We start from the raw sequence: 22,872 nt of genomic DNA on the forward strand, positions 1-22,872 counted from the left end.
TCAATTCTAGATTTCCTCCTACAGGTTTATAAATCAGGCAACAAGTTAAAACAATGCTGGCCCATTTTAATAACCTGACTTTGGCCAAGTGAAATGGAGACGCACCTTTTACACATCCATCTTATGCTGTAGACAAATTTCAAGTTTTTGAGGTCAATCCCAACAACACTGTGCTGAAGTTGAAACCTTTCCTCCCTTTGGTAAATAGAAAGCATTGTACCCCTGAAACTTCTACATCTGGCCTGAGCTTCTTGGAATAGCTGAACAAACAGACACAGAACGAGGCCAACTTCCTCAGAGGCACAGTATTTCTCCAGCAGTATTTCACTGAATATGGTATCCTTTAACATTAGGTTAACTTACAGCCCAAGTGGAATTCTCTGCTACCACTAGAAGTGGAATTGACAAACAGAAAGTAAAATCCCAACAGAACACATTGATTAATGTATGAGATTGACCTTGACATTCATTTTAACAGTTGCAATTAAGGTTTACATAAATAAAAACAACTGGTTGATCGAAAACCAGGCATGAATTTCTCCCCAACTCCTTTGTTAGAAATACATTCAGTTGTAAATCGGGAGAATCCCACTGTGCACATGATAAAACCAACAATACGTCAGTAGATATGAAGCTTGCTACTAGATTAATGAGGCAGATGTTACTGCTCATGGGCTGAACAGTCCTTGAATTTCTCCATCCCCATGGACAACATAGCTAGAGTCCTTGTCCAGCAGCCAACTAGATTTAGCACGCCGGTGTGTGTTCAGAATATTTTTTTCTGTGACCATCATGGTCAAGAAGAGTTTTCCGACTTCCCTTTGCTGGGGCCCATGAATTCCAGTCCTTCAATGGGGATGTCTTTCTCCTTAATAGCTTTCTGGAAGAAGCAAAAAGGCAAGCATATTTTAATATTTACAAATATGGTCTCAAAAAGTAACCAACTTATACAAAACACAAAGGGCTGAATTCAGCATTCTCTGCCCACTAGTGCAAGGGTGAGAATTAATGCTCCACAAGAGAGAAATTCAGTGCAACAGCTGTGCTAGCCGAAACTTGTTGCATGGCAGATGCATTACCAACCACCTAATTTTGCATTCTCACGTTCAACAATGATCCACTGCTGCAAAACATTTCACCGGTGAAACTAGTATACTTGTAAGTGACCTTAATTTAGAACTACATCTGATAAAGCCCCCAAATTCTGTATTATGCTTAGGACAGTGGTTTCCCTATTTGTACAGAGAGAATTGCAAAATTTGGGGGTAGAGGCAAAATTGTTCCCCATGTCTGAAGCTCCTTCCTAAAATTGTGTACAGATTCCTAAAATGTCCCTGGATACATTCTGAGGGCACATGCAGGTCTGGGTCTGATCAGTGCCTGGAGGAGAGAATGTCTAGCACCTAAATGTGCACCACCGTGGGAGACATGGAGGAAAAAAGTGGAATATAAAGAAATTTGCAAAGTATTTGCAAACGTATTCCTCATGCCTGGCTATTGTCTATGCTGGATTGTAAGCTTCCAGAGGTCAGGGATCCATCCACAGAACATTAAGAGCAAAAATATGGTAATAGCACTGTATAAACAGCAACAACTAAACAAACAGCATTAAAGTGAGGACATATACTACAATTATAGCAATTGCTGTAATGGCTATAACTTCCTCGTTCCCTTGCAAGACCCCCACACAAACACGTTATTGCGGGGATTACCTATTACATTATTGCTTGTGTAAAAGCAAAACACAAAATGGCACTCGGAGAAATAACAAAAGTTGTTCTCTACAGTTCAACCTCTTTCCCTGCCAAAAAACCATAGGGTGCCACCCCTGTCATAAACTATGCTACCCAGATTGTGTGGGCAGAGACTTGTGATTCCTACATTGCAGGGGGCTGGAGTAGATGACCCTCGGGGCTCCTTCCAACTCTACAATTCTATGATTGTGACTTCCAGAGTTTTGTGTGATGTATGCATGTTGATCAGTTCTGCCTCCACCAACCAGTTGTTCACTTAGGGTCTGGAGGAGGGGGTAAGTGTACAATTATTGCAGCCTGAGCCTGTCACTAGAAGTTCCAGGGACTGATTCTGAGACCTGGTGAATATGTTGCCCTTTACTCAACCCTTCCTCTAAGGATCACAAAGCAGTGTACCCAACTCTCCTCCTCCCCCACCCCACCCCCCAATAATCTTGAGGGTGAGAGGTAGCAACTGTCCCAAGGTCTCTCAAGGAGCTTAATGACCAAATAGGGATTTTTGAACTTGGATCAACCCAGCTCTAGTCCAATCTAGATTGTGCTAATCTAGTGCCCTCCAGATGTTTTGGACTACAATTCTCATAAGCCCCAGTCACTTTACTTAATTGTCTCAATAGAAAAATGTGTAGATATTTAGACACAGGGGGGCAAAGATTAGAAGTATATACTACAGAATGTGGAACTGATAAAACAGAGACCAGCCTTGGCCAACCAGGTGGCCTCCAGAAATCCTGGACCACAACTCCCATCAGTGAGAGACAAGAGTCCATAGTGCAGTCTTTGACAATCTGTCACCTTCCAGATGTTTGGGACAACTCCCATCAGCTGCAGTCGGTGTGGCTGTAGTCCAAAACATCTGGAGACTACTCAAACTACTACCACATTTTTTCTACAGTGCAAAAGCAAGTGTTTTTCTGTTTGTAAAGACATGCTCCCCATTTTCTCTCTCTGCAACCCATGCAAGGTACCATATTTTTCTGTGTATAAGACTAGGTTTTTTAACCAAAAAGTTAGGTTTAAAATTGGGGCTCATCTTATACACGGGTAGTGCTGAGGGGTTTTTTCTTAATTTGGAGTTCCCAAAAATAGGGGGTGTCTTATACATGGGGGCATCTTATACACAGAAAAATATGGTCAGTTCTTGTCTGAAAGGAAGACCTACACGCCCTTCCCCACTGACCACCACCAAGCACACCCTGCCTGAGGTCTCCTAACAGAGATGAGAGCCACATCTTGCATTTAAAGAAGTATCATACCACTTTAAAGGACCATGACTTCCCCCAAAGAATCCTGGGAACTGCAGTTTGTCAAGGGTGCTGGGTTTTTTATTTTAAAATTTGCATTTCTACCCCACCTATTTCTCGAAGGAGCTCAAAGTGGTGCGCAGAATTCTCCCCTTCTTCATTTGATCCACACAACAACCCTATGAGGTAGGTTAGGCTGAGAGGGAGTGACTGGCCTCAAGGTACATCCAATGACCTTCCTGACCCAATGGGGATTTGAACCTTGTTCTCCCAGGTCCTGGTAGTCTGATTTGCTAACCACTAAACCACATTGACTCTCCGATTTGTTAAGAGACCACCGAATTCCCTTTCCGGAGCTACAATTCCCGGTATGGCTTCACCATCACAGGGGACTCTGGGAATGGCAGCTATATGAGGCAAGCGGAAGCATCTCCTAACAGCCCACAGCACCCTGAAAATACTGAGGTTTCTAGAGTTCTGAGCTGTGACCATCAGAGTGTTATTGTAGCTTTTAAGCAGTTATGTTCTGAGAGCTGGCTAGGCGTTATGTTCAAGAGTGCTGGACTCATAGCTGACAACTTTCCCCCCTTTTTAAGGGAAATTTCCCTATCCCGAATAAGATTCCTCGCCAGAAATGGGAAAAGTTGACAGCTATGGCTGGACTGGACTATCGAGCTTACTTGGGTGACCCTGAGGAAGTCCCAGCCTCGCAACCTCACCAAGAGGATTAAATGAGATTGGGGGGAGGCGACTATGTTCCAGCTCCTTAGAGGAAATAAAGCGAGACAGAGAGGCAAGAAACAGCGCTTTAAACGCGAGGTGCGGAAGCCTGAAGCGCAAGCCCCACCGCCCCGACCTCTGCATGTGCTCAGAGGCGCCCTCTCTTGCCTGGACGCAGAGCTGGTAGCGCTTGAAGAGTTGGGCGCAGGGGTCTCCGCTGCCGTCGCCGCCCTCGCCCTTCAGGAACTTCTCGGCGAACCAGCGGTTGAAGCACTGGTCGTACTCCCGCTTCATCTCCGTGCAGGCCTCGCCGACGCTGTTCATGGCGACCGCAGCACCGACCCTCCAGGCGCGAACCCGGAAGTAAGCGCGACTTCCGCCTTTGGCGCACAGAAGCGGGGTTACGTGCCGACGCGCTTCCGGAGCGCCGGGCCGGAGGAAGGCATGTGGGCTCGGCGGCTCGCCCGTGTCTTCCGCGCGGGGTTTTGCTCTCAGGCTGGCGCTCCTGAAGGGGGTCTCCCCGCGCCGCCTAGGGAAGCAGGGGCTCCCCGGGTAAGTAAAAGGCCCGGCGGCGCCTGAGCAGAGCTTGTCCCCAGAAATACGAGGTGACAGTCAGGAGAGAGTGCTTCTGAGCGTGTGTAGAGGTCTTTTAAACAAAAACAAAAAACAGCAGTCACTGGTGGGCTCTTGGACATCTAGCCTAAGGGCTCTCAAATTGTAGTGATGGCAGTGATGCGTTAATTGCATTTGTTGGCCACCTTTCCTCCAAGGAGCTCAAGGTGATTTACAAGGTTCTTCCTACAGTATTTCATAGAATTATCATGCAGCCATGGCTCAGTGAGTATAGCAGCTGCACTGCATGCAGAAGGACAGTTCGACCACCAATGGCATCTCGAGTTAGGACTAGAGAGTCATTGCCTGTCAATGTAAGCAATACTGAGCTACACGGACCAAGGGTGTGTAAAGCCGCTTCCTATGTTCCATGTACATCAGAGGGTGGAATACCTCAGGCCCTGGGGCTGATTGTGGGCTTCTGGATCTATCAGGTCCTCAAGATTCTGCCCATGTCATGCCTCTCACAGGCTCTGCTCAAGTGCCTTTTCTGGATGGAATATGCCATTGAACTGTGATCATGCCTCTTCCTTACTGGTGGAGGATCAGATCAGAAGAATCAGCATCAAACATTAGCCATAGCAATAAAATAAAATGTACTGAAGGTAGAGATAAAAACTTAACTATACAAAATACATTTTGGAGGTTTACATCAATAATCAAATAATAGATCTTATTCTAATTGCCCCTGCCCCTTGCAGTTTTTGCTGTCAGCAGAACCTGGGTGGAGGGTGTGTGTATATATCAAAACCTATGGCTTGTGCATGGTTGCAATATACCCTACTGCCCTTCCAGTAGAATCTATGTTCTCTGGTATTCACTGTTTATATAAGTTAAATGCTGTCCTCTGTTCCAATTATTACTGAATTCAGGAAAGTTTGGCTTGTTTAAGTATTTCAGCTGTGTGGGTTTTAACAAGTTTATGCAATTGATACTGGAGTTCCAAACATGTATATGTACTTGGAAGCAACAGAAAGACCGTCAAGTATATAAAGCCAAGAGAAACTGCAATACAAATTTCCTTCTAAATGTTCTTTTTACAGAAAAAAAATTGATTTTCAGAAAGAAGCAGATGTGATTCTGTACAAGTTGCTTTATGTTATCATTTACTGAGGATCTCTTTGCAGGATCTAATTGCATTACTTTTCCTCTTCCAGAATAAAAAAGTAACTTTGGAATTGCTTGATCACCTGGAGCGCCTGGCACTTGTTGATTTCCGCAATCAGGAAGGTGTGGAGCGTTTGGAGAAAGCCATTGAATTTGCTGAAAAACTCCATGCAGTTAATACAGATGGCATAGAGCCAATGGATTCAGTACTGGAAGACAGGTAAGTATCCGGATCACTTGCATATCAGCTGTTAAAATTTTCCCTATTGGTCCAGCAGGGAAAGTCTTGAATTCTTCTGAAATTGTTACAGGATATTCCTGGGCTGCTTTCGTAAGAGTCTGTGAACACATATTACTCATCATCATAACCAGAGTAAATAAACATCAGAGAAAGCATGTGTAAAAGATAGCCCATAAGGCTTGTTGCCACAAATCATGTTGATTGCTTTTGAAGTAAAGAATAACACACTTGAATCCTTTGGGGGGGGTCAGGTGGTGTAGCCTGATCCTTAGGTGACAAGCATTGTGGTAAGCTGCTTCAATTCTGTATGTATCCAGACTACCTCCACAATGTTGAATAATTATTTGTTCTCCTCAGATATCTGTACCTCAGGGAAGATGAAGTCACAGAAGGCAACTGTGCAGAGGAGCTACTGGAGAAAGCCAAGGAGACCATTGAAGACTATTTTGTAGCTCCACCAGGTATTATCTTGCATCAGATATGCAATCAAGGCTTTGCTGTAGTTTTGACATTTCTAGACCTCTTCCAGGTTTAAGATCATGTGTTAGACAGAGTTTATTAACAATCACCTCCTAAATAACTTCAGTTAAATAATGACAATCTCCAATTCAGCTAATGTACAAGAAAGATTAAGAGCAAGTCTGTCTTTTAAGGTGGGGTCCTCCAAGCAACCCTGAATTATGCAAATAAACAGTTGAGTTTGCACAGCTTTTGATGTCCTGCACAGTAATTTTGCTAGTACAGACGCTTCAAGTTACAGACTCCGCTAACCCAGAAATAGTACCTTGGGTTAAGAACTTTGCTTCAGGATGAGAACAGAAATTTTGCGGTGGTGGTGGTGCGGCGGCAGGAGGCCCCATTAGCTAAAGTGGTACCTTAGGTTACGAACAGCTTCAGGTTAAGAGCAGACCTCCAGAACAAGTTAAGTTCTTAACCCGAGGTACCACTGTACTTGATTTGGATAAGCAACTGTGCAGGGTAGTACAGTGCACCCTAGCCACTGTGGAAAACTTACTCAGAAACCCTTCTACCTTTTGTAGATTTACAATGCCTTGCTTACATCCCAAGCACAGTTTTGCCAACACAAGGACTAGATTTTAAAGCTGAGATTCCCAAGAAGCAGAACTCTGCATGCAGTATCTTATTGTTTTGTCTCCACCACCACCACCCCAGGCATGCATACCGTACACACCTAATTGTGGAATTACCAAGAAACAGAGTTGCTCCGATAACCCCTAAAGTCAGCCCATTTTGCTTAACCATCAGTAACTGAGGCATACATGTTTTATACCACTGCTAGTTTTACTATGTATTAGATGGTACAAACGTTTACTCTGGGTGTAAGAGGGAATGGCTTATACTGTCAAAGCAAACCCATACTAACAAGCACTTAATTCCAGCCAATTTTATTCTTTGTGTTAGGTAACATCCCTTTACCAGAGCTTGAAGACAGAAGGAGTTTCATGTGGAAAGAAGAGTCCTAGGCTCTACATCAGAGACTTCTTCAGCAGCCAGCATCTACTCCATGAAGCTGCATCCAGGATAAACCTTCACCACATCCCTTGTGCAACTTGACTTTTTTCTCTGAAATGACTGCTGTTTCTGTATTGCTTAGGCCTAAGTTATTACTGACTCTGGCATTTTAAAATTGTGTATACAATTCAACAATGAGGGCAACAATCCAACCCAGAGTTAAGTGTCCTTAAACCTGCTTAGTTCAATTGGCTTCGGATGTACCCAACACTATTTATATTTATGGCGAAAAGATTTTCACGACTATAACCCTTGCACCTCGTCAAAAACAAAACACCCCAAACCAAACTTTCTACTTCTGAAGAGGAAATGGTTTTAGAAAAATGACCGAGAAACCACATAGCAGAATGTAGATTTCTTAGCTCTGAATATTGAAAGAGAGTGATCACGGCAGGGACCGATGTGTCATTGTCCAGTGTTCTGTGTCTGGATAAGCAGACTGACATATTTGGGGAGCAGAATCTCAAGGCTATCCAGCTGTCAAAGGTGCCCAAGGATGGAGTGGCTGTCTGTGATGCACAGAATGATACGAGATGAAAGAGGGGAGACACAGACTTCTGGCAATTTCTTCCTATCCAGCCCAAGGGAGATTCTGGGCTAGCCCACACCTCTCAAAACATGGGAGAAGTATAGGTGTGATGTTTAATGGTACCATAGATTCAGGGAACAAGTTGTATCAACAGTGTTTCACAGATAGGTATACACATAAAGGAAACACTATTTTAAAAAACCACACATAAAAACTTGTGAGAAGTAGACAACAGGCAACAGTAGACAATAGGATCTCTGTTTTCCTGGGAAACATAGCAGACCTTTGGAACAAGCATGTTTCTCAGTGGTATTTGTGATACTATTCTAACAGAATGTTGCTGTAGAGTTAATTCATGAGATGGGCTCATGGTTGGGTACTTACAAAACCTATGAGAGCACAGACTAGTAATATTTGGCTCAGAAGGGGAATCAAAAGGCACTGAAGCACATTATCCTCAACTATACAGTATTTGTCATTCTCATATTGGCATATGAATTTCTGCTTCAGAAAAGGAAACTAGTTTTCAAGATACTGTTGGGCTGTATGTAATAAATAATTTGCTGATCTGAAGTGCATTTCCTCATCTATTTGACCTGTTTATGTATAACATATGCAGTCTGACCTTTTATTTATATAGAAATCCCATGGACACCGGTAAAGGTAAAGGGACCCCTGACCATTTGGTCCAGTCGTGACCGACTCTGGGGTTGCGGCGCTCATCTCACTTTATTGGCCGAGGGAGCCGGCGTACAGCTTCCGGGTCATGTGGCCAGCATGACTAAGCCACTTCTGGTGAACCAGAGCAGCGAACGGAAACACTGTTTACCTTCCCACCAGAGCGATACCTATTTATCTACTTGCACTTTGACGTGCTTTCAAACTGCTAGGTGGGCAGGAGCTGGGACCGAGCAACGGGAGCTCACCCCGTCGCGGGGATTCAAACCACCAACCTTCTGATCGGCAAGTCCTAGGTTCTGTGGTTTAACCCACAGTGCCACCCGCATCCCATGGACACCAGTAGCACAACTCTATTGTATGCATGGATTGGATTGTAGCCTTAACATGATACAGCACACTTAATAGTTTAACTTAGCTCCAAACCTGAGGTTAGGCCTTCTTTACAGCTGTTACAAGGCTTAACAAATATTATCCAGGCCAGCACTTAAATAAACTATCACATAATTGGAGAATGCTTTCTCTGTGGTTGCAGGCAAGATAGAAAAGTCAGCCTCTAAGCATGCAATAGTGTCTTTGCCAGGAAGCCCTCTAGGCTTGAGGCAAATACAACTTCATAGGTATGAAATGGAACATCTCTTGTTTTACATGTCACCTACAACAAAACATTAATTACAAAGGTTTACAAGTCAAGTAGCAATGGGGCTTTAATACAGCTTTATTAACTGAATTTATATTCCACCCTTCCTCTCAAAGGAGCAAATGCTTGCATTGCATTTTGATTTTATGTATTTTGTATGTATTTTATATTTCATGTGAACTGCCCTGAGACCTTCGGGTTTAGGGTGGTAGAGAAATGAAATAAATAATTGGGCAGGTTTAGCAGTTGGCTAGATGCACAGGAAATACCCCTGTGTTTGTCAAGTCTTTGGCCAGAGAAGGAGCCTATCCCATTAGTTGTGCTCTAGTGCTGTGCTTCCTATTCCAGCAGTCCCTTCACTAATTCTGCTGCCTCGCCTGTTATCTTTCTTTGACGTTGCCTCATAATAATTTTATTCTTTATATCCTGCCATCTGGTTTCCCCAGACACTCTTGGCAGCTTGCAACACATATAAAAACATAGTAAAACATCATACATTAAAAACTTCCCAATGCAGAGCTGCCTTCAGAAGTCTTCTAAAAGCTGTGTTGTTCTTTATCTCAACATCTGATGGGAGGGTGTTCCACAGGGAGGGCACCACTGCTGAGAAGGCCCTCTACCCAATTCCCTGTAACTTCGCTTCTCAGTGAGGGAACTGCCAGAAGGTCCTTGGAGCTGGACGATAGGGCTCCTTCAGGTATATGGAGCCAAGGCTGTTTAGGGCTTTGTAGGTCAGCACCTTGTGCTCAGAAACGTACTGGGGGTCATGAAGTTACAGGGGCCTCCAGAAAAGGCCCTTAAAACAACTGGGACTTCATAACCAATTTATGTCATGTGCATTTGGCATGTGAAGTGCTACAAGGTCTGTTCTTCCAGTTGTGGACAGTCACTGCTATTCCATCATCCGTACTGGAGTTTGACAGAATGCACCTGTGCTGTATTTTTCTGCTCCACCCATCTCCCCAATTTTTCTAATCTGGCAGGTGCACAAGTACTTCTGTAGCTTTTTTTTGTGGTGGGAGGGAGAGAAAACCCAGGAAGTGCACGAGAGCAAATGTTACCAGCTTTAGTTATGTTTTACAAAGGGCAAAACAGAAGATTGTGGGTTTTTCATAGGGACAATTGTAGTTTTTTAAATTTTAATTAATACTCTGGTGTTTTGCAAGAGTGATATTTACTTGACATGTAACAGAGTAGTATAAGAGGTGTTCTGCTATAGAGTTCTATTGGTTTTATTTAAAAGTCCAATGTGTGCAATTGCAATTTGGGTCTCCAAGATAGTTCCACATGTGTCCTCTGCTGAAATGGTTTCAGACACGCTTACTGCATGTGGCAGTCAGTGGAAATAGGCAGGCTCATGTCATTTTTGCTGCCAGAAATGAAACAGCTAGGCTACATTCAGGTGAGGAGCAAATGGAAGTAGGGGTGTGGCAATCAGGAACATTCACTAGAAAATCACAGATGTGACAAACTCCCCCCACATGCCGCAAGCAGGTTTCCACTCGTGGTCACTGTGGATGATTAATGGGTTATTTTCACTTATCGGTTTTTATCCGGATTGTTTTTGAACATGTATGGGCTGGCATTTTTATGAAAACAATGTGTAGATGCTGCAAAAAAAATTGTGTAAGCAACACTAATTCCACAATGCACTCCCATCTGAAAGCACTCAGGGTTGTTATATCTGAGCAACTTTTAAATTATATTACTGTAGTGTAAATATTCTGTTGATTTTTTCCCCGCTACAATACCCGGCTTGACCAGTAGGCTTTGATAAACCCAGGAACAGAAAGGAATTTAAAAGCTGTATTTTACACCAGCTTCCCACCTGCACAAAAAGACAGTCACCCACTGATGAGTTACAGAAACATTTAAGTATATTTCAAAACAACACAACAGGCTGAGCCATACAGGTTGCTCCACTGCTTTACAGCACCTTCCTGCAGACAACCATTAACGCATACTAGTTCTCAAGCTCATATCCCTTCGTTCAGAAGGAGAAACAAAAACAATGTACATTTTCCAAACAAAAGAAGTTCAAGTGGCAATGTTTTATAGTATTTCATTACCGACACTTCCCTAGTAAAAACTGTAAGTCATAAAAAAAGATTTTATTGAATAAGAAAGGGGGGGGGGAAACAAGGCTTCCTACGAAAGACTATATCCATCCATTTTGGAATGTAAACTCTGAGCAGAAATAAAGAGCTCAGTTCACATTTTTAGAAGTCCCTGTTGGGTGCAATCAGTATGGCCTGAAGGGAGAAGAGTAGCGTGGCGATCCCCTGCTTTGGTATGGAGAATCGCGACTCCTTGAACCAGAACGGGAGCGCGAGTAGCCATAGCTGATGCTTCTTTCAGGACAAACTCTGATATAGGATGTTTCACCCTGGAATTTAAAACAGAGAAAACCCAAACATTGGCATAACATCCTGTGGTCAACGTTATGAATGAATGAATGCCAAAAATGAAGATCAGGAACCAATGCACAAGTGGCTCGAGGCTGGAGATAGCTTTTTTTCCATATATACGCAAGTAGGAGTCCATCTACTGCTCCTGCCTTGGGCCAGCTCTGATCTGGCCCTTGAGGGTCTACAGACGAAGGGCATGTGTTACATAACAGCTAGTACAGTGCAGGTATTAGTAAGGCAAACACAGCCATGTTCTGTCCTCATCTAACTAAGAGAAGGGTGAAGATGTCGATAGTTTCCAACTTTTAACTGCCAGAGGGAAAGAGATGTAATCTAGTGGAGTCCTTCAGCATAGTTGGGAGATGCCTTGGTGAACTGTCTCACCAGCTCATCTTAATTTAATTGTATCTCAGCAGCTCAGGTTCTGAAGGGAAATCCCACAGCAAGCAGCCTCCAGCTGTGACAGAGGGGGTGGTTGCAGCAGATGGAAGAAGGTGGTTGCAAGAGAGGTAGAAATGCCCCAAGACTGGGGAAAAAAACTGGTTTATGGCAGAGACATCATGAGACCACCATAGGAAGAGGTTCCATGCATTGGTGGGAAAGACTGCTATTGTAACCACTATGGTTACTCATCAGCATCTCTGGGGAGAAGCGCTGCAGTTTGTGGATGCAAGCTCTGGCTGCCAAGGCAAAGGTGAGGTAAGCTTATTCAACAGCCAACCACTAGCAATCTCTGTTCAACTCTTGGTCTGTTAATGGGAGAATGGCAAAGCAAGTCAACTCGACTTACCTAGAAGAAGACAGAGGCAAGTAAATCCAAATGCTTAGTTTTTTCCCATGTAACTTAGGAATGAACCCCAGAAAACCTGGCCTTGGCTGTCAGGGCTCACACCACGCCATCATGGGGCAGGTTTCACAAGGCCTTGACCACTCTTTTAAGCTGGATTCCTAACATGCTACAAGGATTACTATTAGCCACCAATTCCGAGACTATTGCTAGACTGTGCCCCCGGAGCCTCTTGAGAGCATCACAACAGGACACGTTAACGCATGTTCCTCCATGACTGGCACAACGCACATGCTCTTCACCCACAGGCAGGGACCCACCTCATGAGATCGGAATTTGGTGTCATCCAGTTTACGCAGTGCGTATTCCATGTCTTCCTTGCGGAGAAACTCAACCACCCCCATTCCATCTTTCTGTACATCTGCATAACATACATCACCAGCTTCACGCATATGATCCTTCAGGTCCTGCCAGCTGCCTGATGGAGGAAGCCCTGAGCAGTGAGAACACAAAACATAAGAGACTACATAAAGAGATGGCACTTGCGGCTTAGGCTGGGCCGGAAAACGCTGCACACCCTGGAATGGTCCCTCCAGTGGGTCTGAGACTCCATCCACCACGTCCACAGACTTCCTGCTTATTAAGGATCCAAAGAACAGCAGTTAAGTTCCATTCCTGAGTGGATGAGCCTTTCATTGTCAGCAAGGTGGTCCCCTAGGTAGGATTCAGAGTTCTGGGCATTGAAAGGAATCCTCCTCCTGTTGGTCCAAGGTAAACTTAACATCACCCCTAACTCTGCCTGGACAGCTTGTACTCCACGTACGACTTAAGTTACTCAGGATCAGATTCCCATCCAAGAATGATAGTCCCCTTCTAACAGTATGAGTTTTGATTCCAATTTGTGTCCTTGGGAAGCGAAGCAAGGATACCTGTGTTTAACTATCAGCATGATCATTAGGTAAGGCAAAGGTAAGTGGCTCCCCTGTTCCACATCGCATTCTGGAGACACTAGAACACTGCTGCTCCTAGCAGTTTTCAAGAACGCTTCACAATACTCTCTAGTAATGAACGTTCTCCCATTCATGCCAAACGTCAAAGAGATTCCTCCAGATATCCTCCCTGCCCTCCCAGGCTTCTGTGGTTCAACACTTTTGTTTTCAGGTCCTGATGCAAAGCTGAGGAGATTGCAATTCAGTAGTTTCCTCACAGGGAGCAATCACATTTTTAGCCAGGATGCCACAGTACCATGCAGAGAAGCACCAAGATAGGTCACTGTACTTTATTTAAGCAGTACATGGGAATAAACATGTTTTTTAAAAAATGAGTTTTGTTTTAAGTGGACCATTCCATAAAACTGGTGAGGGAGTGCTGAGTTTTCTCCAGAGATTTGATCGCCATGGCAAAACCTCCAAAATACATCCACTTCTCTCCAGTAAGAGTTATTTTCCACCTGTCTCTCCCAGCTCACTAAACAAGACACCTACTTCAGATATGGCAAGGTTCCTCTGAGGGATCCACAAGGTTATTAACTGAGGGATCTAATTCAGGTTATTTTCTCTCATAATAAGCAGAAATACTGCGCAGCAGCAGCAGCAGCTCAGGCAGCTCTTTAATGCTCTTTTTTTGTCTCAGAGAATCATTTGCTTTTATGAAACCCAGTCCTCCTGGCCCTGCACACTACAAGGATCTTCTTCTTTCCCTTCTCCCTCCCAGTTGCCCATTTCCAAGTCCATTGAGTTCATGCCTGCCTACAGGTGGAGATGAGATTTATCTTTTGCTCACCATTCATTCACGAAGTTGAACTCCAAAAGCAAATTAAAATAGGCTTCCTCCGTTATTTGAACCAGAAAGCTGTCTTCTCCTCTCGCAGCTCTGAAAAAACTCCTTCACAGGAACAGTTTTCTTATTAAAGAAGAAACCCTGTATTATGGAAGCAAGGTGCTCCTTCTCCCCAATATAACAAAACATGTGGCATGGCATCAGGATGGCTCCCAGCCAGTATGAAGTATGGAAGGCAACATACCTGAAACAAGGACTCGGAATTCAGAACGCCGTGAAGGAGGGCCATTCCTCCCACGAGGCCCCCCACCAAAGCCTCCACCCCGTCCTCTGGAAGGTTTGGGAAACTCAACACGTAGGCGACAGTGACCATAATCATAGCCATTCCTCCCATAAACTGCATCTTCTGCATCTCTGTGAACAAATAATATATGCATGAATTTAGCATTGCCCAGACAGCACAGGAAAGGTACGAAAACAAGAGAAGAGTCTTTCGGCACCTTAAAGACTAACACATTTTGTTGCTCCTTAAGGTGCAAGAGATACTTTGCTGTGTTTATTGCAATAGATTAACTCTCTGGAAAATGAGCAGTCCTAGGAACTATTGTACTTTTGAAACTTGAATATAGAACTATTTAGATATAGTAGGCTGGAAAGAGTGGAGAGGTTCCCAGTTTCTAAGCTGGAAGATGTTAGCACTTGACATTTATGAGCGATAAAGTTGTTTCTAGCTTTGGACAAAAGTCGCAGGATGAAACATACTGACTGGACACAGTATTCACCATCAGGATGCAAAATGTTGCAAACAATAAAAAGAATTCAGAACATTCATGCCTTACACTTACAACAACAGTTAGCATATCATAGCACCAGGGAGTTCCTATTTATTTTCCGAACGTCAATTACTATGTTGACTTGCTAGTCTCCCTGGAGTAAAATCAAGAAGGTGGCAATCAGGTTAAAAAACATTAGTGCCCAAGGCACCTTTGCTCCAGCTGTTTCAAAAAGCCATTGTCAGTTACGCAAAGAAGGCAACTTTCAAGAGATACAACAAAATGAAGCTTCTTTGTATGCTTATGATCAACAAGAATGCCATCAGCAGACTACTTTCTACAGATCAATTAGCAATGTTCCAAACACTACTTTAGGAACTCCTACAGCCTGCTTCTTTATGCCAGCATATTTTTTGTAGTTAATCTTCATCCCTGATGTGGTAACCCAAAAAAGCCCTTCACTACACCACTTAAGGGGTCGTGGTTGTGACTTTTGTGTAACTGGACTAATTTCTGATGCAGTCCAATCCTCCATTCCTCAGATTAAGGATTAATGGTCTGCTGTCAGTCATATATGCTGTGGTGTTGAGCTACACATTGCATAAACTTCTATATTTGAAGAAAATTACTACGACATACTAACAAGAATTTGCCAGAATCAGAACAGTACATATTTGTAAAGCAGATTTAATATATACATGATCAACAGTTCTGCAAAAATGAAGCAAACACCCCTTTCCATAGGATTTATTGATGTTTTAAAATATTATATATTGCATTTTGTTGTTATATTTAATATGAACCATATTGTGAAGATTTTTATTCTTGAAAAGCAGTACAAAAATTAATGAATTAAAAATTAATTCATAAACATAAAGGCTCCATTCCAGGATTTGTCAAGAAAGAAAGGAAGGAAGGAAGGAAGGAAGGAAGGAAGGAAGGAAGGAAGGAGACTGGCAACCTACTAAAGATGCAGTGGTCTTTACATCATCTAGATCTCTGACTGTATAATATTAACAGCAGATGAGACATTCCACAGTCCATTTTACTACTCCCTCGCCCCCGAATAATCATTTATGAATTGAGAAAAGGCACCATCTTATCCTCCATCTTGTTTCTGTGCGTGTTTTTAAATATAATTAATTTTTTTAAAAAACAACACATCACCTTGAATTAGGCAAGATTTGTATCCTGAAAGGCAGAATATAAATAAACTGAACCCAAGGTGTGGTTTGAAGCAGAGGTGGGGAAACTGTGGCTCCTCCACTGCTGTTTGTTATTGGACAGTCCCAGTTGCAAGCCCCAGCAGCCAGGGATGGTGGGAGTTGTAGTCCAATAATATCTGGAGGGCCACACTTCCCCACTCCTGAACTAGTGGCTCGTATTCTTGCAAAGAATATTGGTCTAGGTGCATCTGATCCACCTATGTTCAGGAAGGGTCATACCGCAGAGGCAGAACACCCGATTTGTACGCAGAGGATCCCTAGTTCAATCCTTTACATATCCAGTACTGTATGTCCTGTCTGAATCCCTGGAGAGCTGCTGCCAATCTATACAGGCCAGGGTTGAGAAACCTTTTTCACATCAAGAGCCACATACCCTGCTGAACAACTTTTCATGTGCCAGATGCAAAAATAGACACGCAGCAAGTTACCTTCCAACAGCTGGCCATCTCTACACAAACTAGTCCAACAACATGGGGTTTGGTGAAGGCTGTAGGCTGCACTGGATACAATGCAGGGTCTGCTCATTGCTTAGATGGGAGGCTGCCTGAGAAAACACTACCAGGTGTATAGGGCGGTATATAAATCCCAATAATAATAATAATAGTAATAATAATAATAATAATAATAATAATAATAATAATAATGTATGCCACCTTGGCTTCCATTAAGGAAGCGAGGTGGGAAATAAACATAATACATTTCATATAGATTATTTTAGGATTGTAGGCAACTGAGTTCTACTTAGGGAAAGTCCATTGAAACTGATAGACCCAATGCTAATCACGCCTATCAATTTTAATGGATTGTATCCATTGTCAAACTCAATAGCAGACCCACTGAAACTGATGGACCCCATACAAGTTATGTCTGTTAATTTTAATGGGTTGCATCTTAGTGCTACTCAAGAATAGCAGACCCACTGAAATTAATGGACTGTAGGGCAGTCTTATTTTTGTAACTAAGTTGTTTTAAGCTGTTTTTAATACTGTTTCAATTGCTGGAACCTTAGGGGGAAGGGTGGGTAATGACAATGTGATTCGGTATTTGAATGATTGGTATTAGTTGTATTACAAATTGGTTGTATTATAAATTGGTATTGTTATTATGAGGCTATCATTGGATTGTAATTGAAAACTAATAAAAATTATTATCATAAAGAAGATAGTGTGACACTGTAAGGGAATGTTTATTTTTATTTGTGTAGCCGAAACCATTCCAAAACAAAACATCTATCAGTTTTCCGCAGATCATATCCAATGTCAATCCTACTCAATAGTACTCGAGACCTGCTGAAATGAACGCGAACTATCTTGGGGCTCATCCATTTCAATGGGTCTACTCTCTGGAGCATGGGCGAATGCTGGATAGCAACCCCCCTATATCATTAATATAAATAATAATAATCTGAAAACCATCTGGGTGGGTGGATGCAGGTGGGTTTGATTCCCTCCCCCTCTTTCTTTTTCCTTTCTCCTCCTGTGAAGAGGCTGCATCCTAATGTTTTAATGTTGTATCTTAATCTTTTAAATTGTATTTTAATCAACTTGTTTTTATTATTGGTTGTTAGCCGCCCTGAGCCCGGTCTTGGCTGGGGAGGGTGGGGTATAAATAAAATTATTATTATTACTAATATTATTATTATTATTATTATTATTATAGCAGAAAGCCAGCATGTGACATGCCAAAACGAACCAAATAAAAATAAATTTAAAAAAGGCGGGAAAGGAGGAGGAGGAGGAGAAGGGGGTGAGGCGGGGCTTGCACCTCACCCTGCCAGCAAGATGGAGAGCCCCACATTCACAAAATGCCAAAAATTGGGGTTGGGGGCGCCTCTTCCTCCTCCCCCCACCCTCCAGGCATGCTTGGGAACCCCCCATTCCCAAATATGAGAGATTATTGGGGGGGTTCTCTACATCTCCCGCCTGTGGGAACCCACCCGCCCCGCTCCCCGTCACCCACCGGGGGTCCTCGAAGCGGACGAAGGCGAAGGGGGCGAGCCCGCGCTTGCTCTTCAGCTCGATGTCGCGGATGCGGCCGTACTTGTAGAAAAGCTCCTCCAGGTCCTTCTCGCGCACGTCGGCCGGCAGGTTGCCCACGTAGATGCGGCCGTCGCCGCCGCCGCCGCCGCTCCCGCCTCCCCGGCCGCCCCCTCCGGACATGCCGGCCCCGCCGCCTCCGTAGTCCATCATATCCCGGCCCCAGCCCCCAGACATCCTTCCGAGTCCCTCACAGGCCGCTGCAAACGCCTCCGGGGCCTAGAGCCAGCCAGCCAAGTCAGTCAGGCGATTCGGCCTCGGCCGCCGCCCCCTCAGGCCTTCACACGCCGCAAGGAGCAACGTGACGGAGGACAAAAAATGAGGAGCGGGGAGGGGGGGGGAACCGCAGCTTAAAGGGGAGGAGGAGAGAGAGACGACGCGCCACCGAGAAGAGATGGGGAAGTGGGGTGGGGGGGAAGGAACGGCTCCTATGCAAACCCTCACTCCGAGGGAGGGAGGGGGGAGCGCGAAAGAGCCAGCGGATGCGCATGCGGCGGCGGCTGCAGTTTGCGCATGCTCGGGTTTCTGTGGGCCAAGGGTGCCTCCAGCGGGGCGGGCGGGGATATTTGAAGGGATGCGCGCAGTTCAATAGCGTGATGCCACTTGTCGGGGCTTCAGGCCCCAAAGTATCCTGGGAAGTGTAGTTTGTTAAAGGTGCTGGAAGCTGTTAAGAAATAACCATCGATGCCAGGCTGGCTGCAACTCCAGTTCCCTGGAAAGAGAAGGATTGACCGTTAAACCTCTCTGAAATTGTAGCTTCAGGAAAGGGAATATAGGGATACAGTGGTACCTCGGGTTACAGACGCTTCAGGTTACATACGCTTCAGGTTACAGACTCCGCTAACCCAGAAATAGTACCTCGGGTTAAGAACTTTGCTTCAGGATGAGAACAGAAATCATGTGGCAGCGGGAGGCCCCATTAGCTAAAGTGATGCTTCAGGTTAAGAACAGTTTCAGGTTAAGAACGGACCTCCGGAATGAATTAAATTATTATTACTATTATTATTATTATTATTATTATTATTATTATTATTTATACCCTGCCCATCTGGCTGGGTTTCCCCAGCCACTCTGGGCGGCTTCCAATAAAACACTAAAATATAATAACCTATTAAACATTAAAAGCTTCCCTAAACAGGGCTGCCTTAACCCGAGGTACCACTGTATTGTGGGCATCCTCTGTCTCGAGAGTGCACCTCGGGGGATAGCAGCACCGAAGTGACCTTGGGCAGTCTGTATGGGGGTACTGGATGCCTGGGCAAGACCCACCCCTCTCCCACCTCGCTGATGTGGTCCAAAGGAAGTCAGAGCAATATGTTTCAGCACCTTTAACAAACTACACTTCCCAGGATTCTTTGGGGGAAGCCATGACTGCTTAAAAGCGGTATCACAGTACCTTCCTGTGCATGGAAAGCCAGCTTAGCTATCACACTTGGTGTCTGTGTTGTCCATCACTGATTTTGTTATGTACTGAAGTTCTCACCCTGGGCCAGGGTGAGGGATACTGTAGATAGTTTTCACTCAGGTACACATATGCAAATAAGGAATTGAAAGTGACATTCAGTGACTGGATAGTTACAGAAAGTTGTTACAGTTGTGTTGTAGTGGAGCTCTATATAAGCAGGTTGGCTGAACCCTTCAGTTCAGTTCTGTTCTGGCCTGTGAATAAACAAGAGCTGTTTGAAGAATCGCTGTGTCGTCTGATATGTTCACCCACAACTTAACGGATTTATTACTGGACTTTTGTCTTCCTCTTTTTCTCGTGTGTTGTATTTTTGTTTTTTTATTAGAATGTAAGCCTGCAGGTAGATAGTGTCTTGTCTTTATTTCATGTAAGCCGCTCTGGGAGCCCTTTTGGGCTGAAAAGTGGGGTACAAATGCTCTAAATAAAAAATAAAATAAAAAGGCAAGCCTGTAGTGCATGCACACACGCGCTCCTTTGGAGCCTAGTGTGTTGCACATTCCAAGGATGCCTGCTAATGAGCTGCCCTTAAGTGACATAATTGAAATCTCAAGACAGAGTAAAACATCCATGATCAAAACTAAAAATTTCCAGCAACACTTGCTTCAGGCCCTGTTGGGGATGCTTTCTGATATCCTGTTTATCCAGCAAATCTGGTTGAAGCCTAGGTAGACAGCATTTACTCAAGGCAGGTAAGATCAAAGTGGCTCCCATAAGCAACCTTTTAAATATGTTCCAACTTGATTTTAGCTTTTATTGCTGATTTACCTGCCTTGTTATTTTTTAATGTTATATGTTTTGTTTGGACTCAAATTTTATGAATGTGAAGCTTTGCCTCTACAGGCATCATTTTAAAATTACTTTCGCTGAACCACATTTGCCGCTTTAACAATTCCTTGTGCTGCAGCTGGGGATGGGCAGTAGATCAAGCATCTGCTTTGCATGCATGACTGCTGGGAGGAATGCAGCAATAAGAAATGCCATGATGCATCTGTCCCAGCAAATCCGGACGCCTTCATCTGCTCCAGTTGCAACAAAACATGTCTCTCCTGTATCCATCTCTACAGCCACAGTAGGCACTGTAAATCTCTAACAGTTTGACTTCAGTCCCAAAGGTGCACTCTTCCATTGTTTCCTGAGACAGATGGATGCCCACCAGCTGACCCTTGACTTCAGAGCATTGAACAGCATTAATCTGATACCAACAGAGATTGTTGGTATTTGCTTGATTGCACAGTTAAACTATTGGACTTGCTCCAGCAGGATACAGTGATGACTACTTTAATGGCTTTGATGGATTAGACAAATTCATGGCTACGTTCTGCTTCCAAAGCTGGAGACAGTAATGCTTCTGAACACCACTTGCTGGAAACTGCCGACAGGCAGAGTGCTCATGTGCTCAGGTCTTACTTGCCAGTTTCCCATAATGGGCATGTTATAAGAAAAAACTGCTCCTTTTCCATTATGGGGTACCCAAGATCCCATAGAGTCCTCTATCGGTAGGAGAAAATAACAGAGACCAACCAGAGAATATTGAGAAGCAAAGCAGCTAGGAAGCCTGATCTTTATTAAAGCTGTTGCAACAGGGTGCTCCCCAACACACACAAGGGGGAGGAGGGACCCTAAGTCATGTGTGCAAGCTCTTATATAGACATTTTAACTTGCCTGCCCTGGAGTCCAAGACCACCCCCAGAAACATCATACATACATCACAGAAGGGGCGGACTACAACAGAAATCCGAGTGCGTTTTTTCCCCTCTTGTCTGCTAGGTTGCTTGACTGAATTACCTGGGCATCCTGGCCACTCTTTTGTTACTCAATTCCTGAATCCAGGTCACAGGTCACAGGCTCATACCCTATTCATATCTTAAATGTGACCTTAAGACAGGATTTGTGAGAGAGACAATGGGGAGATTTCCCATTTCCTTCGACCTTGCAGAGAAATATTTGAGGTCATTTTGGAAGAGAGAAAATGGTTTTAGGACTTTTCTGTGGGTTTCAGACATGTGGTTTACATATTTGTATGTTTTTGCTTGGTACATTTATGAACATCTATTTTATATATATAAGACCTTAAAATTCTTATAACAGGCATCTGGTGGACCACTGTGAGAACAGGATGCTGGATTAGATGGGCCATTGGCCTGATCCAGCAGAGCTCTTCTTATGCTTAATTCCCAGACAGTGTGAGAACTGTCAGTTCACTCCTACCTTCTGCTTTCCATTCTTGAGTCAATTGCTGGTACAGTATATATAAAAAAATCCACTCAAGCCGTTCTTGATGTGTATGTTATTTGCAGTCATACCACACTTATGTGTCACATGGGGGTGTGACTGTGCTGTAATGCACATTGCAGAGCCACATGATGTTCTGGACTAGAAAAGATTATCTCAGAGAGGAACTGAGAACAATTTTACAGCAAAGGCAGGGAAACATTTTTCAAAACAAAACAAAACAAATTTTTTTCCTTCCAGTACCACCTTAAAGACCAACTAAGTTAGTTCTTGGTATGAGCTTTCGTGTGCATGCACACTTCTTCACGAAAGCTCATACCAAGAACTAACTTAGTTGGTCTTTAAGGTGCTACTGGAAGGAAAAATTTTTTTTTTGTTTTGTTTTGACTATGGCAGACCAACACGGCTACCTATCTGTAACTGAAACATTTTTCAGTAAGACAGCTGCATTCAATTCTGGGTAAGCTTTCAGGGGCCTTTGTTGGGTAGGGCCAGAGGCAAAGGTGGGTGTGATCAGAAGCAAACATTTGGCTGAGCAAGGAATGGGAATTTTACTTTTGTACTCTAGGCTAGCTTCTTCACAACCATACACCCTCTGTTCTCCATTAAGGCAAGCAAGAAGTATGATAATTGATCAAGGTCATATTCTAGCTGGGCAAATTTTTTTGAGGTGAGTGTGATGCTGGGCCAGGGAGGGTTTTGTAATCTGGGGAAAGTGTCCTAATGGGCCAGGCAGATAAGATTTCCCAGCTGCCCTGCTAGTCCTACAGCCCAGGGGTAGGGGCCAAGCCTCATCCACTCATAATAATAATAATAATAAATTATTTATACTCCACCCATCTGGCTGGGTTTCCCCAGCCACTCTGGGTGGCTTCCAATAAAACACTAAAATACAATAACCTATTAAACATTAAACACTTCCCTAAATAGGGCTGCCTTCAGATGTCTTCTAAAAGTTTGGTAGTTATTTTTCTCTTTGACATCTGGTGGGAGGGCGTTCCACAGGGCGGGTGCCACTACCGAGAAGGCCTTCTGCCTGGTTCCCTGTAACTTGGCTTCTCGCAGCGAGGGACCCGCCAGAAGGCCCTCGGCGCTGGACCTCAGTGTC

The 22,872-nt window shown here is 43.9% G+C and overlaps 3 protein-coding genes across 3 annotated transcripts; 1 reads left to right on the forward strand and 2 right to left on the reverse strand.

Moving 5' to 3' along the window:
- Positions 1–45: 45 nt before the first annotated feature.
- TRIAP1 (TP53 regulated inhibitor of apoptosis 1) lies at positions 46–7,174 on the reverse strand. The gene is made up of 2 exons (XM_083590855.1): positions 3,887–7,174; positions 46–880 (listed from the first exon to the last, which is right to left on the reverse strand). The coding sequence occupies exons 1-2, from the start codon at positions 4,040–4,042 to the stop codon at positions 797–799; spliced, it is 240 nt and encodes a 79-aa protein (XP_083446981.1). The 5' UTR covers positions 4,043–7,174; the 3' UTR covers positions 46–796.
- GATC (glutamyl-tRNA amidotransferase subunit C) lies at positions 3,752–8,313 on the forward strand (the record flags this gene model as incomplete). The annotated part of the gene is made up of 4 exons (XM_083589333.1): positions 3,752–4,270; positions 5,488–5,657; positions 6,036–6,139; positions 7,101–8,313. The coding sequence occupies 4 exons, from the start codon at positions 3,752–3,754 to the stop codon at positions 7,160–7,162; spliced, it is 855 nt and encodes a 284-aa protein (XP_083445459.1). The 3' UTR covers positions 7,163–8,313.
- Positions 8,314–10,913: 2,600 nt separating this feature from the next.
- Positions 10,914–18,580, reverse strand: SRSF9 (serine and arginine rich splicing factor 9). Its single transcript, XM_083590853.1, has 4 exons — positions 17,991–18,580; positions 14,277–14,446; positions 12,574–12,746; positions 10,914–11,444 (listed from the first exon to the last, which is right to left on the reverse strand). The coding sequence occupies exons 1-4, from the start codon at positions 18,242–18,244 to the stop codon at positions 11,301–11,303; spliced, it is 741 nt and encodes a 246-aa protein (XP_083446979.1). The 5' UTR covers positions 18,245–18,580; the 3' UTR covers positions 10,914–11,300.
- Between the last annotated feature and the right edge of the window lie 4,292 nt (positions 18,581–22,872).

Source organism: Podarcis filfolensis (genome assembly GCF_964270895.1).
Source record: "Podarcis filfolensis genome assembly, chromosome: 16".
Taxonomy (NCBI): Eukaryota; Metazoa; Chordata; class Lepidosauria; order Squamata; family Lacertidae; genus Podarcis; species Podarcis filfolensis.